Consider the following 15,827-nt stretch of genomic DNA (forward strand, 5'->3'; position numbering starts at 1 on the left):
CCCCAAAGACTAGCTATGGCTTGTGAATGGAGACTAAAGGAAGACTTGTTATCCACAGACCAGCAAGGGGACATGACATGGAGGTCCTGTGCCAGCCCCAACCTCAAGTGGTCTTTGTTCATAGTTCTCAGATGTCAATAGCTATTTTAATTCCACCCAGTAAGTACTTTGTAAATGACTTCTGCAACAAAAATATTGTTGAAAAGTATTTATTTTACACCATTGCCATAAGCCGTCCGATATCTGAACTCCAGTTAGTGGTTCTGTGTTAGAATAGATTGTTTAATCTTTCCACAACTATTAAGAGCTAATAACCAAACAAGTCAGCTGCAGTGACGTTAAGCACACTCTCATCTGAAATTTGACTGCGAAGGTAACACTTTCAAGTCACAAAACAGAGCATACAAAAATATACTTTCTAAAAAAATTCCAAATATTAATAGGCAGAAATATACAGCCATACTTAAACCCAGGGAGTGATTTTTTTTTCATAGTAAGGCATCCTGTACACATGCAGACCCTGTAACACTGCCCACATCACACAAGGCACAGAGGACACTTGCAACACCACTGCATGCATCCTATGTACACCCCCCTTTAAATAAGTTAACTTTTGACTCGATTCAAGAGATCATAAATGTTTTACACTTTTTTCCCAAAGGTTCAGAACTCGGAGAACAGTGCACATCAAAAAAAAAAAAATACACAAAAATCTAAATGGATATACACTGGAAAAATAATCTTTGTTTCTCAACAAAAAGGAGCCAATATTGCTTTGTCCTTCCCGACATTGCACTTCCGTTCGTTCTCTTGAGTTTATAGGACATATTGCTTAAGGGCTGAGATGGCTCGAGAAACTTCCATTCACTGTTCTAGGGCCACAGAGTGCTGCGGCCAGGCCAGGGCTAAACTGTGCTCACTGTACAACCCCCCACCCCTACCCCAAGTCCGTCCCAAGCCATTAAAGTGCCACATCGGTTTTGCTTTAATTTAGTCTTTTTCGCTGTCCTTGCTCAAAGGAATCAACAACTCCCAACCTATTGTAGAAAAAGTCTCAGAGCAACTGGCATCGAGGGTCAAAGGGAAGGGCTCGCAGACCATAGTCAAACATCTCTCTGTCAGGGTTAGAGCACAGCCCTGTAGGCCAGGGGCCCTCGCCCAGCCCTCTTCTGGCTCCCCATTTCTTGGAGTGACAGTCAACTCCTTTAAAATGGCCTAAGTTTTCAGAAGGCCGTCTGTGAGAAGGTGGGACAGAGCTGGGCTCCATTAGGGTCCTTTGCCCAGGATCACAGGTTCACGGGATCACGGGGAAGAACACAGAAGGGCGGTAGTGTTTGCAGCTCGAGTGGATAGAGGGCCTCTGGGGCCTGAAGAAACTGGTGTGTCAGCTGGAGCTTCATCTCACGGGGTCCTGGTCCGAGAGGTGCAGGAGGCCAGTGGTCCTCCAATGGCGCTGTTACCGCACAGGCTGCCCCCGGCCTGCGAGCCCCCAGGACCAGAGGCTGAAGACTGGGCGGATGCAGATGACGAGGGGGCACTGCTCTTCCTCTCCTTCTGGCGAAGGTGGATCTTGGTGTGGCGCTTCCTTTCGTCACTCCGGGCAAACTTACGGCCACAATAGTCACAGGCAAAGGGCTTCTCCCCGGTGTGGGTGCGGATGTGAGTGGTGAGGTGGTCACTTCGGCTGAAGTTTCGCATGCAGATCCGACACTGGAAGGGCTTGTGACCGGTGTGGATTCGGATGTGCCTGGTCAGCTCATCAGAGCGTGAGAACCTCCTGTCGCAACCCTCTGCTGGGCAGGGGTACGGCCTTTCGTGCACTGGCGTCTTGCTGGGCCTGTTGGGGTACTTTCGAGGTCTCAGGATGGGCCTTAAAGGCAGGTGGTGCGGATTGTAGGGGGTAGCAGTCACTGCTGCAGACCCACTGCCAGGCAGTCGGGGACCCTCACCGCCTCCACTTGCCCCTGGTCCCGTGACGCCAGCACTGGGCCCCCCAAGAGTAAAATTACGGATGGTGGAGAGTGGCGTGAGCGGAGGGGGGACCCGCAGGGAGTCCAGAGGGCAGGGGAACGGCTTTCGATCAGGGCCAGCCGCGCCATGTGGATCTCTCTGGCACGGAGATGGAAAAAATCCAGGATAGTCTGGGATCATAGGAATGAGACCTGGGTCCATAGCCGGCTTGGGGGATGGGTAGGAAGGAGGTGGCTGGTAGGCCAGAGAGGAGGTGGAAGTGGTGGGTGGCGGCGATAAGAATGCTGAAGGATCCTGGTAGAGGTCTCCTGTACAGCCCGAATAAGGAGGAGGAGGTGGTGGTGGAGAGTAGAGGTGGTCCAGTTCAGGCTGAGTCTGGGACATGGTACACACACCCAGGGGTCCCGTGGCCAGTGGGTTGGGGGAGGCAGAGGTGACGCTGGAAGAGGCTGTGGTTGAAGCTGGAGGGGTGACCCCTTGCAAGATGCCCGCACTCACAATATTGATGATGCCTTCTGGGTAGCAGCTGGCACCAGGGTACTGAGGGTCAATGGAGAATTTGCCCATGTAAGTGAAGGTCTGGTTTCTAGGCGCAGAGATGGGAGCGAAGCTACTCGGATATGGGAGATCCAAGGGCCTCTTCTCTCCGGTCATGTCAATGTTGATCATGCCATCTGGGGAGGGAAAAGTCGGGAGAAAGAGAGAGGACGATGAGAATACAGGCACGTGGAAATTCACACATGCACGTGCGTGCACACGCTCTCTCTCACACACATATACACGGCCATCCCCATTTCATGATTCCAACACTACAGAGCTGGAGCAAAGTCCAACAGGTGGGGAAACTGAGGCCTGGAGAGACAGTAAGAAGTTAGTCAGAGTCTAGGACTCAAGAACTGTATCTCCAAGAAGCAGGGCATGCCCCTTCCTGCCTCTATTCCCCAGGCATCTGCAAGAGTAAAACACCCAATAACAGCAACAATATCAAACAATTTCCCATCTGCCTCGGACTTCTCTCCCACTCCTTTGCCTTGTGGTCCTACCGCGGAGGCAACCGCACAGACACCAGTAAAAGAACGGACCAATCCCAAGCGGCACACAGAAGGTGCCAGCCGCGGGAGAGGGGAACCCCAGAATGGGTAAGTGGGTGGGTGATGTTCTTGCTGCTAATTCCTGGTGCCACCTCCCCCTTCCTCTCCCGCTGCGCTTCAGCTGAAGACTGCCAGTAGGAACCCGGGCAGCGGAGGAAGGAGTCTAGGGTTCCCTTCCCTCCCATCAACCTCGGCCAAGCCCGACACCCGCGCATCCCTGCCTTAGCCTAAGACTAAGAGTCTGGGCTTCTAGGAAGGCGCGGGGGCTGAGGAAGACGACTTTACACAGCATTGCCAAGGAACCCGGAGCACACTGGAGCCAGCGCGGGCCTCCCTAGGCATTCCCCCTTGCCGCTTCCCGCTGTTATTTGCCCTGCTCCGTCTGGCTAACCCCATTCACTCCGGGGCTATGCGCAAGTTGGGTGGTGCCTCTCAGCCGCATCAGAAGCGTAACGCGCTCGTTGAGCCTCCCCGAGTGGGCTCTGCCCAGAGAGCGCTGCCCGCGCGTTTCCTAAGCGCTCCCCTGCCACTTAGCTCTCCAGAGGCGCAGCTTTAGCCTGACTGCTGAACTTTCCCATCACTTTAACCCTATCCCAGAAGCGCAGAGTCCTGCTGATGGACCTGACTCAAGAACCAGGAGCGGGTGATCCTTCAGCCCTGCGTCCAGCCAAAGCTGGGCGCGCCCGGAGCCGCAGGCATGAGGGTTGCTTTTGGTGACCAGGTGCATCTGCCCGCGCGGCGCGCACGGCCTAGGAGCCCTTGTCCGTTCTTTCCCCCGCCCCCCCTGCACCCACTTCCAGTCTTCAGAGGCAGTGTGGTCAGCGCCGTCCACCTCAAGTCCCTATTCTCCCCACCAAGCCCCACACACCCACCGTTCCCCACCCACAAGCTCCGAAGAGGACACACAGCTTACCTCCAGCCACTCCGTTCATCTGATCAAAGGGGCCTCCCAGTTCACCATTGGGGAAGATGGTCACCGACGGGGCGGCGAGGTCTTCCACCGGGTAGAGGCTGTCAGGCAGCTGGTGCATAAAACCACTGAGAGTTACTGGGATTTTGTCTACGGCCTTGGCGGTCATCATTTGCTCCTCGCACAACCTGGAGACCCAACTCCCTCGCTACCTGGAGTGCCAGAGAAGCCGTTTTTGGAGAGGGGTTGGACTGAGCCTGGGATGGTATCTCCTTTTGCCCTCCACACTTAGAAAAGACCACCACCACCACACATCCACACACACACAAAAAAAAAATTCTAACAGAAATAAAACTAGCAACCAAGTTGTTGGCTTCTTAAGGAAGAAAAAAAAATGGCTATCTGCCACTGACTCTCTCCTGCCTGGGATCCGGCTGTTGGGGAGCCAGGAGTTGCTGATGTAGTGTTATTATAACAGTCAGTGTGTCCCCTCGCCCAGCAATTAATGAATCGCTGCTCTCTCAGACGGAAAGTGTTAGGCTCGGAGTATTTATGGGCAGGTCTTCAATAACCCGTGACGTCGCTGCCCATATATGGACTGAGGAACAGGGCTGGGCCTGGTAGCTTTTGCCGGTCACATGGCCAATTTGCATACGGGCTTGGCTGCGCGGGCTCCGCCGAGCTCGCCCGGAACGATTCGCTGCCGGTGGACAACCGCCCGGGTCTGGAGCTCTCGGCCCCTGCCTGCAACGGGGACTCCGGACTGCAGAGTTCAGCGCGGGGAAGGCGCGATCACCGACCCTGACGCGGCTGCCGTGGGTGAACCCACGGGCAGCGATGGTAGCTCTGTCTCTTGGGGCGGGGAGGAATTCCGGTTCTCCGAGACTTTCCAAAAAAGGAGAAGATCCGGTAGTGGCGGCTCCGCCTCCCCAGCCCTTGTTTGGGAGCCATTCCGGAAAATTAAACTTCGGAAAGAAACCGAGCGCTGCCGAGACACTACAGTCAAACCCCTCCTTCACTTTCTTGGCAGCTCAAAACCGCAAGCAAAAGAAAAAAAAAAAAAGACAGAGAAAAAAAGAGAGAGAGAGAGAAGAAAAAAAAAATTACCCGCACTCACGGAAGCTGACTGCCTTTTTCTGAATTACACGGTGGAAAGTAGTGTCTGGTGATAAGAGTAAATGCGGTCTTGCTTTTTTGGAAAGTCTGTGCTATTTATACAGGAGTGAAAACGGAACAGGTCTGGGCTGTTTGTTTGTTTAAGTATTTTAGGTAACTTGAGGGTAGGGGTTAGGGTAGAGAGAATGGAGCAGAAGAGCTGCTGGAGCTTCCAGAGAGATCCTCGGCCAGAGGCACCCCCACCCCCACGCCCCCTGCCCGCGCTCTCCCGCTCCCTCCCCTCCAGCTGCTGCACAAAGCGGGCGCCCTTCCCGGCGTGTCTGGGCGGTCGGCTGCGTGGGGGCGACCAGATGGAAGCTTGGACACTCACCCTGCCCGCTGCGCGCGCGCGCGCGTACACACACACACACACACACACACACACACACACACACACACACTCCACTTCCGCTACACACTCTCCCTCCTCCGCTGCTCTCTGACAAACCCACTCCACACACCTTAACGCTACACACCACACACCTCCCTCCTGACAGCGCGCGCGTGTGCGCTCGCCGGCCAGGCGACAGACAGGATACCCTAGGAAGACACTGCGCTCACCTACACAACCCACCAAACCCCCTGCCCCATCCCTATGCGTACACTTTCCAAGGGTGCATCCTACCACCGGCGCCTAAGGTCTACCCCAGGAATAGCCTTCCCCTCCCTTGCTTAGAGCTTGTTCGGCGATGAGTGACAACAAATGACAGTTTCGGGTCGCCGTGGCCCCCACACGTGTTTTCCTCGGCAAACAAACAAACAAACATGCCCTTCCAGTAGAAATCTTCCTGTTAAATGACCAAAACTTTTCAGAGAGCTAAAACTGCTGGCCCTCCGGACTTTCGGCTCCCACCTCCCCACACGCCCAGCCCGCATCCGATGCGCTCCGGCTGCCGCAGGGTACCCAAGCCCGAGGCTCCGCGACCTGCGTAGCCTGGGATCGCAGGCGCGGGCTGGGAAACTGCGCTGCCCTTCCCAGCTCCAAAGTCCCGCAGCGAAGGGATCCAGCCCGAGCTAGGCAGTTCTCTTTCTTGACCCACGCTACCGGGAGCAGCGAGGATCCCGGGTAGGCAGGAGCCACGGCGCCACGCCGTGGAGGGAGCGCGGCGCTGCAGGCGCTCTCCCGCCCATCACCTGTGGTGCCCGCGGCCGCGGCGCGCCGGCTCCTGCCCGCTTGGAGTACCATGGTCAGGGGAGCCCCAGGGCCACCGGGAGCCGGCTTGTCGCCGCTCTCCGAGCAGCGCTTTTCTTCCCATGTCAGTCGCGAAAATTGTTCTCCCGGGAATGCTCCTCTCCATGACTTCAAACGCCCCAAAGCATTATCTGGGAAAGTTTCTCGATCGCGGTGTGCGCGGTCTCCTTTCCAATTGGGGATCAAATTCAAAGGGGACAGGAGAGAATGCTCAGCGAGGGTGGAACCTCTGTGGGTGTCCCACCCTCTGAAAAACCCTGCAAAACCCTGTTTCGAAGCGAGAGGGGGGAGAGAAGGAAGAAATAGCCGCGCTCTTACCACGTGCGCCAGCCCGTTCCGCCTGCGCTCCGGCCGGTCCCGCGGCCCCCGCGCTGACCACAGGCAAGACGACGCCTCGGAGGGGAGCCCGACTCTCATCTCCAGCCTGGGTCGGGAAGAAAGGGGGGGTCGGGTTATGCAAATAGAGGTCCCGGTGGTGGGGCTCAGGTTACTGTCCCCCACCAGCCCCAGAGGTGAAGCACCCACCCGCGCGGGAGGCGCAGGCCCTGGCGACTGCTGGCGCTTCGCCGCCGTCGGTGCACGTGGGCGGGAGGATTGTAGCAGCCGCCCCTCTCCCCCGCGCTGTCGCCAACCCCGCAGGCTGCCGCCTCGCGCCGCCCCGAGGGGGAGCTCCGGGACGGTGGAGAGATCGGGGATCAGGGAGCCAGCCCAGGGCAGGACGCCCGATGATGGTAGAACTGGAGCGCGGGAAGCTGGCGGATTGCCGCTACCAACCTTCGCGCAGGAGGACAGTGGGGGTAAGAGAAGGGGTTCCTCACCATCAAGGAGTCTAGAAAGGGGGAGCGGAGGACCCTATGGAAGCTGAGCCTTCCAAGAACTCTCACCTTCCCTTAAGAGCTTCCCAGGACCAAGCTATGGCTGAGTATGGGGGAGGGGAGGCAGGTGCTAGTATAGCTGGCTGCCCGAGGCCTCTCAGGCCAGACTCAGGAGGATGCCCGGGGCCAGTCCCTCACTCAGCCCTTCCAGAACGTCCAAGGGAAACAGTCTGAGATAGCCTTACCTTTACCCAACCCCCACCGCACACACACCCCCACATACACACTTTCTTCCTCCCTTTTTTAAAAGAATACAAACCTTTAAATATGGGCAGCGTAGATAATGAAACAAAATCAAGAGCACATATTTCAAGCCAGCCACAGCGGCATAGAGTTCAAGAAAGCTAAAAGAACTTGCCTAAAGTCTCTCAGCTGGTGGTTGGTGGTCCAGTTCAAACCTGCAACCCGGTCTTCAGACTCCAAGTCCCTTACACTGGTCACTGTGTGGGGTGCTCAGAACTGCCGGCAGTTGAGTGTTGAAAGCTTGGCTCATCTCATTGGAGAAGAACGCACGGTCTTCATCGATTTCATCTTGCTTTGGCATTTCAGAGGAAAGTAAAGCTGAGGTGGTGGTGGTGGTGGTGGTGGTGGTGGGGAGGCTAAAGGAAGAGAGAAGGGGGCGGTTACAGATGGACCCCTGCGGGGAGAGGGAGAATTTAAAAGTAAGGACTCTGCAGACCTGTGTGATGGCAGGAATGACCAAGCTGGCACGAAGCCAGCATATTAATGCTGCTGTCTTATGAGAACCCAACCCCCACGGTATCCTTCCTGGAGGCAAGGAGGGGTAAGAGGAAGGCAGGGGTGTGATTCTGTTCGAAGGGAGAGGAAGAACCCGGAGATGTGGGAGTGGAATACAAGGGTGAAACCAGGGTTCCCTACTTTGAAGCACTTGAACTTGCAAGGTTCAGATAAAAATACAACGCATGACTTTGAAAAAGAGGTTGCTGTCAAGTTGCTATGTCAATAAGATGCACCAAAACATATCACGTCAAGAGCAACTCACTACCAGACTCATTTGCTTTGTCCAGACGAGGTCAAAGGAAACCAAGCAGGTTCCTTGGATGCAGGTTTGCTCCTGGGACGGGGGTGAGGTGGCATTGTGGGCAATTGGGAGATGTCTGGAAGGTCCTGAGGAATGCCCTGTCAGGGTGGTTGTGGATTTTCTTCCGGTCTTGTAGTTCTCATTCACGGTACATTGACAGGATGACGGCTACTCAGGAGACTCGACAAATAATTCACATGCGCCTCAGAGTGCCAAGAAACCTGTTTGCATATTTTCCCGGACTCTCTTCTGGTGATGACATTTTTCTCCAACCTGTAACTGCTGGTATAGGGTGGGAGATGCAGTCATGTTAGAATCTCCCTTAACTGTAGACTCAAGCAAGACTAGAACTCCAATTTAGACGGTGCAGAGTGCATGGCCTTTGAAAACCAGATGAACGCTCACTGGTAAATAGGTCCCCACACCCAGTATCTCAGGACAAACGTGAGAACCTATGGGCTTTAAGCTTAGCTCAGGTCATGCCTGACTGAGCTGTGGTGCCAAAGCTAAGGTGTCCCATTGATAAATAATATGGACAGGAAAAGACCCTTATGGCTGTACTCTGGAGAGGTATCAGTGCTGGTTTAAGCAGTCGACGGTCAGAATCTTAAAACTATTTCTTGAAGATCAGCCATGATTCCAGCACTGTGCTAAATAAACTCTGAGAGACATGAAGGTGTCTAGAGCCAGGTCGTGCTCCCAAAGGCATGGTCATCACCATTGTGTCTGCTCTCAACAAAACAAAAGATCTAGTGAGTTTTCACCTCTGAGGACCTCACCTATAACAGATCTGAAGGCCATGCAAGGATTGGGGTTAAGATCCGTGATAAGAATGTTTAAGGGAGAACACAGGTGTAGGAAGGCCCTCAGGGTGGGAGAAAGCAAGGTGCGTCTGTGAAGAGAAAGTCCAGTGTGGGTAGACATTTCTAGGTCATCTTACACGCCTGGCATTGGGGCCAAGGGTAGCCAATACCAGCAGCTGTCTTGCGAGTACAAGGCTTTAATCCTCACAGAGCTGCTCTTTCTCTTCCAGTGTTTCTTCCTGGAAAGTGACCATGGCAGTAGAGTTTTCCCGCATTTGAGGTTTTTCCTTTCCCTCTTGCCGCTCAGCTTCTACCGATAAGTACGGACTCACCAAGCCAACAAGTTTTCATCCAGGAGAGCGTACAGAAACCCTGACATTAAGCATTGTGACAGGTGTAATGAGACGCATTCCTCCATGGTCAATAAGGAAATGACAGTGTGAGCTTTGAAAGCACGTGTCAGTGCAGCAGAGAAACGTCAAATCTACAGATCGCTTTACTAGGGCTGGTTTACCAACAAGCAAACAAAAACCAGGCACATGGCTATAAACCATTTGCACGATTCCTTAAGATAGGTACACTTCAAACCAGGGCCCAGCTTAACAGATGACAGATGTTCAGTCTGGTCATAAGAGCTCAAAACCAAACCCTCCTTTAAAGCATCTTGCTCTGGGCTGACCTGTTTAGCGTATTGTGTATTACCGCACGAGAAATTATGGTCATCTCAACGCAGGAACCCACCCATGTCTTGTTTTACTAGCCTGTTTACATTGACAGGTTGAGGGAAATAATTCTTTTTCTTTTTCAACTGATGTTCGATTCATGAAACTTTAGGTTTTATGTTTACAAAAGGATTGGGCAAGGCATCCATGCCAAAGCATTTGTTTCATAGCATGTAAGTATAGACTTTTGTTGTTGTTGTTGTTTTGGCTGAATAATCTCACCCAGAATTTGTTAGGGTTAAGATGGTGGGTTCTGGTCTTCCATTCAAATCCTAGTATTGCCACTCCCTGGCTGTGTGCACCTCAACACATTTCATAGCCGCTCTGCCCTGCTTCCTTCATCTGGAAAGTAAATGGAGTTACCAAGTTATTGTGATTAACACAGTGACAGGAAGCTGTTGGCACACTCTTGCTACATATTAAATATGCAATAATTGTTACTTATCAAATGATTTTCATTGCCGAATGCTGTGCACCGGGTGCAACTTTATCATTCTAGGTTCATCGCTGCGTCCCTCGCAACCAACCTGAAAGAACACAGCTAATCTTTTCTGTCTCGTATATGTGGGAGTGAAGGCTTAGGGAGGGTGCGTGACTTGCCTAAGTCATGGCAGCAAGATGCAGAACCAGAACACGGACTCTGCCGTACGGGCCTCGGAGCTGTGCGTTTGAGCTCGTGAGATATGCAACTCACGTCAAGTAAAAGCAGAAGAGTGGCTTTTCCTCAGACATTGAGGAAGGGAGGATTCATGGTATTTCTTCCAAATTCTTGAGTTTCTGCTTCCAAGAATAATGAATTCACCATTACTGAGAAGGTTGGGAGGAAGAACGGGAGGCCTGGAGGTAGAAGTTTTTGCAGACACTTTAAAACAGATTGTGTCTTTCAAAAAACACCATCTAAGCTCAGAAAGCCCAGTTATACATTTGAAGTGACTAATTAATATATGCCTGCCCCAGAAGGATCAAAATGTGGAACAACTGCTTCTTCAAGGAAAAGGGATTAGGACTATCAAAGTGATTGGAAATTTAGGGGATGTGTAATACAGACCTGTAAGTTCCACTTTCAGTAACCTGAGGCAGAAAGTTGCAGAGTTTTCTGCCTGGGATATGGGGTGAATTTAAGTCCACCATAAGGGGCTTTTTTTTTTTTTGCCTCCACATGCCCTGTGAACAAAACTTGTCTTGTGCGGTCTGTCCATATTTCTGATTACTAGCCTTTTCTTAACCATGTCAGTCCCCTGAGTTCAGAAGGAGGATTGCTCTGCGTTCCAGTCAGTGGAGTTCTGGATGGGAACACAGTGTCTTCCAGGAAGTGAGAGAACCTCATAGATAACTCCTAATTAGTTCTGCTGGTCTTCCTGCCTGCTATGTCAAGCAGTTCCCCTTGGAGATACCACACTGCGGAGCGAGGACCTCCAGGAGCTAAAGAGAATCTAGAGAGTCCCCTTTGCATGAAGCAAAAGCCACTCGTCTCTGAAGCACCGCCCTCTGCAGTCAGTGTAGAGACCACTGAATGCCGTGACCACCAGCAAAGAACAGCTCAGGGCAGACCTGCCTGAAGAGAGTTTGAGCCTTCACTGTTGTGAATGAGAACAGTATCGGCAACACAGAGACATGCGTGGTGTGGAAAGGCAGTGCAAAGCCCTGGCACTAGGTGCAAAACTGGGTGAAGGGAAAACAGAAGGTTAGAAACTGCACCTATTGGCTACCTGTCCATAACAAGGATGCTCGCAATACAATATAATAATAACAATAATAATACAATAATAATGGTTTGTATGTGTAAGCATTCCACTGCTGGTGGTGCCTGATTCCTTGTGTTCTGATCATCACTTTATGAAAGCAGGTATCATTAGTCTTTTTACTTTAAAGGTGCAGAAACCAAGTCACCAAAGCTCGGCTCCCTGTTTTAATTCAGTGGACATCATCGAGCTATGAACCCAAGTGCTCGAGCTCCAGGGTTACCAATACTCACCCTACCTAGCCTTTCTCAGAGCCTCTGTTTTCTCATCTCTAAGATGGGAACTGGTGTGTCTCACTCCACTGCCCTTGGCTACAGCCTTGTGGGAGATCTCTAGCTGCCTCCCAGAGTGGTTGCTAGGCTGCAAGGGGTGAGCATAGATTAGGGTAGGGAAGGAGGCCCGGTTGAGTCTAGGACAGAGACTGGGCATCTTTGAATTGGACCTGTTTGCTTGCTGTCAAGTCCAAAGACTCCTTCCACGTGGTCGCTTTTCCCCCCTCTCACATTAGGGGGTGGTCCAGATCTGAGTACTCCTTTTTATAGCATGGAAGGGCAGTTTCCTGGAGAATTGGCGCCTCTGGGAGCAGTCCCAGTCTCTCCTGCTTCTCCTGATGCTGAAAACAGGCTAGACTGTCACACTCCCAGCAATCGACAAACATGTGTGTTTCTGCTCTGTGTGTCCACTGGGCTCATCCCTGAGTCACCAGACAATTTCAGTCAATGGTCTTAGAAGCACACAGGCAGTGTTTACCCCAGGGACCTGGTGACGTCCTGCCCAGAGTTTGCTTTTTATAAACAGGATATTTTTTTTTCAGGCAACAGCCATGGGAGCTTTGAAAAGAAAAAAATTGCAATTTAGATCCTTTTCTCTGATTGCATCTCATGAAAGAGCGCTGAAGACACGCAGCAAGTGGTTGATTTGGCCCCACATCTGTTAGTTCAGAAACACTAGCGACAAATAAGGTCTTGACAGAGGACTGTGTCCTGTTACACAGACATTTCATCATCCCGTGTTTGCAAATAATGACAAATTCACCCATCCACAGGAAGCTGCGTGTGTATGCATGTGTGTGTGTGTGCACGCGCACAAGAGGCTGCATATATGTGTGTGTGTCATATGTGTGTCACATGTGCACCAGTGTATGTGTGCACATGCATATATGTGTATGTATGTATGTGGATGTGAGTGCATGTGTGTATATGTGTTTGAGCATTTGTGTATTGTGTGTGTGTATGTGTGTGTGTGCACACAAGAGGCAGCAAATATATATGTGTGTGTGTGTCATATGTGTGTCACATGTGCCAGTGTATGTGTGCACATGCACATATGTGTATGTATGTATGTGGATGTGAGTGCATGTGTGTATATGTGTTTGAGCATCTGTGTATTGTGTGTGTGTGTGTGTGTGTGTGTGTGTACATGCAAGTGTGTACTCAGGAAAGCTTCACAGCAATACTTTAGCCTTAGTACACTTGACTCACTCTCTCCAAGGTCCATGTGAAGGGCTGAGAGTAAGCAGGCAGGTGAGCCAGAGCCAGTGAGTGAGGAATGCAGGCTTGTAACACTTCCAAACGCCCAGACGAACTTACTGTGTCCCTTAGTCTCTTCAATGGCTGTTTATCAAGCACCTTCTGTATTCAGAGAGCACAACACAGTAAGTGCTGGCAAGTGTCCGTGAACAAAGCTCTCTGGAAGTTCTTGTGGGTTTGTTTTAGGAACCAAAAAAGGGAAGGCTCGAGTGTGTAGCGTCTTCCCCTTGGCTTCAGCCAGAATCCCATTTCAACCACCCACACTCGGGTAGGTATCTCTCCTAAGGTCATCAGAGGAAGGATACCAGACTTGCTTTGATAACTCATTCCGGTGTCTACTCTCACATGGCATTCCTCAGCGATAGACTACACCCCCCTTTCATTATGAATTTTATTTTGTTTTCTCCTGGGGAGACTTGAAAGGACTTAGTCACAGTGTTGCAAGAACCAGTCACAGAGTGGACTGTTGCCTTTGGCCTTTTCTCTTCCCTGTAGACAGAAATCCCAGTTCTCAGAGTCGGTCTTGGGATTTAGGCCTTTGGGTCCATCTAAAGCAATATCATGATGAACTCCCTGATTCCCCGCCATTGGAAAGCCTAGTTAGTATGTTTCAGAGGTTCCTCGAGCCTTTCCACATCCCACGCTCCAGCATGACTGCTTTTCGGATGCACAGCAGAACCTCTCGATACTGACAAGTCACATTCATCTTCTCTCTACAGAGAAGCCAAATAAACCCCAAAGAGCTCAGATGACTTACCCAGGGCCACACAGCTAGAGAGGAACCAGAGGCAGCATTCTACGCCATGCCTCCGGATGCCACGAAGCTTGAGTCTCAATCTGAGAAATGGGTATCCGAGTACTGGTTGGGAACTGGTTGGGAAGGCTCAGGCATGTGAGGGCTTGTGCAATGCCTGAGAACTGGGGTGGCGAATGGCCAGTTATCATTAAGGTCATCTGTTTGCGTCTCCACAGCTGTGACTGACCCTGTTCATACCTACCCTTGTGTCCTGTTCTGTACAATGGTTAAGGACTAGTACCGGACAGGTGATAAGCTACCACCAGACAGACAGATCTTCACCTCATAGGTCCCGGGAGTGATTCCGGTTGCCACTGCTCTTTATTTCCATCCTCTGAGTCCTCACTTGTCCCGATTTTATGAGGCTGGCACTGACTCAGTGATTGCCACCCTCTCAGTTATCAGCCCGTGGTGCAATCACACCCGAGAGATTGTCATCTGTGTGAGGTGGCTTAAGTGTGGCTGGATCGCAACTGGGGTGACCAGCCTGACCGGAGGGCTGGGACAAGCTGAGCAGCTTTCTAACAGACAGCCTTAATGGTTTTGCTTTTTTTCCACACCCTGTGCCATGGTGTGCTCAGAGAAGGCCACAGTATTGTTTGCATCTCTGGCTACCACTGGTCCCACACTATCTTGTTTGTCTACTGAGTAATCCTACCAATCCCCAAGGCTGCTCCAGAGGACCAGTCTTCCTGTGGGTCATCCTCCTGCCCAACCCTGAAGTGTTCCAGGGACCTACCTGTCTCGGAAGCTGTGTGCTGGTTGCTCTTTCTGTCTAGATCAGTGGTTCTCAACCTATAGGGAGTGACTCCCTTTGCGGGTCAGAAGACCCTTTCACTGGGCCACCTAAGACCATCAGAAAACACCAGCGCTTACATTATGATTCATAACAGTAGCAAAATTACAGCTAAGAGTCAGTAATGAAAATAATATTGTGGGGGGGTCGGGGTCAACATGTGATGAGCTGTACTAAAGGGTTACAGTGTTAGGAAGGTTGAGAACTTTACCTTACAGTCAACCTGTGTTCAGGTCTGGTTCAGGTGTGTGAGTCCTTTCTTCTCAGCCCTCCCTAATCGTCCCTGTCACCAGGCCCACTGTCAGGCTCCACGTCCTCACTGAGGGGTCATGCTTAGTGACCCTCAGCCTCATCAGGGTAAAGGCCTCCCTTATCCTGACCATCACTGGGTCCCCATGGTGGGCAGGGAACAAAGTGAGACAGTGTTTGTTAGAGGAATGAATGAGAGAGCTACGATCAGCCAGGCTTGGGCTCTACAGCCTCATTTTGGTACCTTTTGCTCTCTGAGTCCCAGGGTCCTCTGAATCTGTGGGGAGAGCAAGGGCTGTGGTCTCAACCATCGCTCACATGTGGTAGCCCAAGGGAGGCATCACCCCAGGAGATAAAGTCCTACAGAAGAGGCTTCTCTCCCACAAAGGACTCAAGCCACGCTTTCTCCTCTTGGTTGGATGATCCCAGGAAGAATTTGGTCCCTTGAAATCCTTTCGATTAACTCCGTTTGGTTGGCTCGCTGGTGCTAAGGCATTTGCACACAAAGGAGGCAAACCCACGTGCGGATATAAATAGGACGAAGCTAGAAGGAGGAGAGAGCTAACTGTAGCCACAAGGACTGCCTTTCACTTGGATAAAGGGAGTGAATTATCCTTTCTCAGTCCCAGGCCAGTCCCCTGGGAAGAGTTCTCTAACACCTCCAAAGGGTGTTCTGCTTCAGGTAACACAGAGAACAACAGAATGGAAATAGTTAATAAGAGGCGAGGGAGTTGTTTTGTTCCCAGCTAATTAGGGTTCAGAACCATAGAGCAACAGGCATTATTTCATGGATGGCAGTTAGGGCTGCATGTTGTTTTTGAATGAATACTGCTAAATTTCAGTTAAGTAAACACCGTTATCAACATTCGGCTTTGAATATGCTAATGGCACTCCTGTAGGTCCGCTTTAATTTCAGCGATGTATTTTAATTTGCACTATAGAAAGGAAACTATA

The 15,827-nt window shown here is 51.5% G+C and overlaps 1 protein-coding gene across 6 annotated transcripts; it reads right to left on the reverse strand.

Moving 5' to 3' along the window:
* Nucleotides 1-193: 193 nt before the first annotated feature.
* Nucleotides 194-13,893, reverse strand: Egr2 (early growth response 2). Of its 6 annotated transcripts, none has more exons than XM_087596744.1 (5): nt 13,790-13,893; nt 7,553-7,793; nt 6,638-6,743; nt 3,976-4,084; nt 194-2,645 (listed from the first exon to the last, which is right to left on the reverse strand). In XM_087596744.1, exons 3-5 carry the CDS (start codon nt 6,734-6,736, stop codon nt 1,402-1,404), a joined length of 1,452 nt encoding a protein of 483 aa, XP_087452870.1. In that variant the 5' UTR covers nt 6,737-6,743; nt 7,553-7,793; nt 13,790-13,893; the 3' UTR covers nt 194-1,401. The 6 variants fall into 6 exon arrangements, with proteins under 6 accessions (XP_087452870.1, XP_087452871.1, XP_087452872.1 ...); XM_087596745.1 differs by lacking the exon at nt 13,790-13,893 and adding an exon at nt 7,874-7,970; XM_087596746.1 differs by lacking the exons at nt 7,553-7,793; nt 13,790-13,893 and adding an exon at nt 6,845-7,099.
* Between the last annotated feature and the right edge of the window lie 1,934 nt (nt 13,894-15,827).

Source organism: Rattus norvegicus, chromosome 20 (assembly GCF_021556685.1).
Source record: "Rattus norvegicus strain SHRSP/BbbUtx chromosome 20, alternate assembly SHRSP_T2T, whole genome shotgun sequence".
In the NCBI taxonomy this organism is placed as follows: Eukaryota; Metazoa; Chordata; class Mammalia; order Rodentia; family Muridae; genus Rattus; species Rattus norvegicus.

Excerpts from the sequence above, each read along its gene's own strand:
- Egr2 (XM_087596744.1), bottom strand. The coding sequence starts at position 6,736 with ATGAGAGTCGGGCTCCCCTCCGAGGCGTCGTCTTGCCTGTGGTCAGCG. Across the intron at positions 4,085-6,637 it reads GGAACGGGCTGGCGCACGTG|CTGCCTGACAGCCTCTACCC; the intron begins GTAAGAGCGCGG and ends TTTATGCACCAG. Across the intron at positions 2,646-3,975 it reads GATGAACGGAGTGGCTGGAG|ATGGCATGATCAACATTGAC; the intron begins GTAAGCTGTGTG and ends TTCCCTCCCCAG.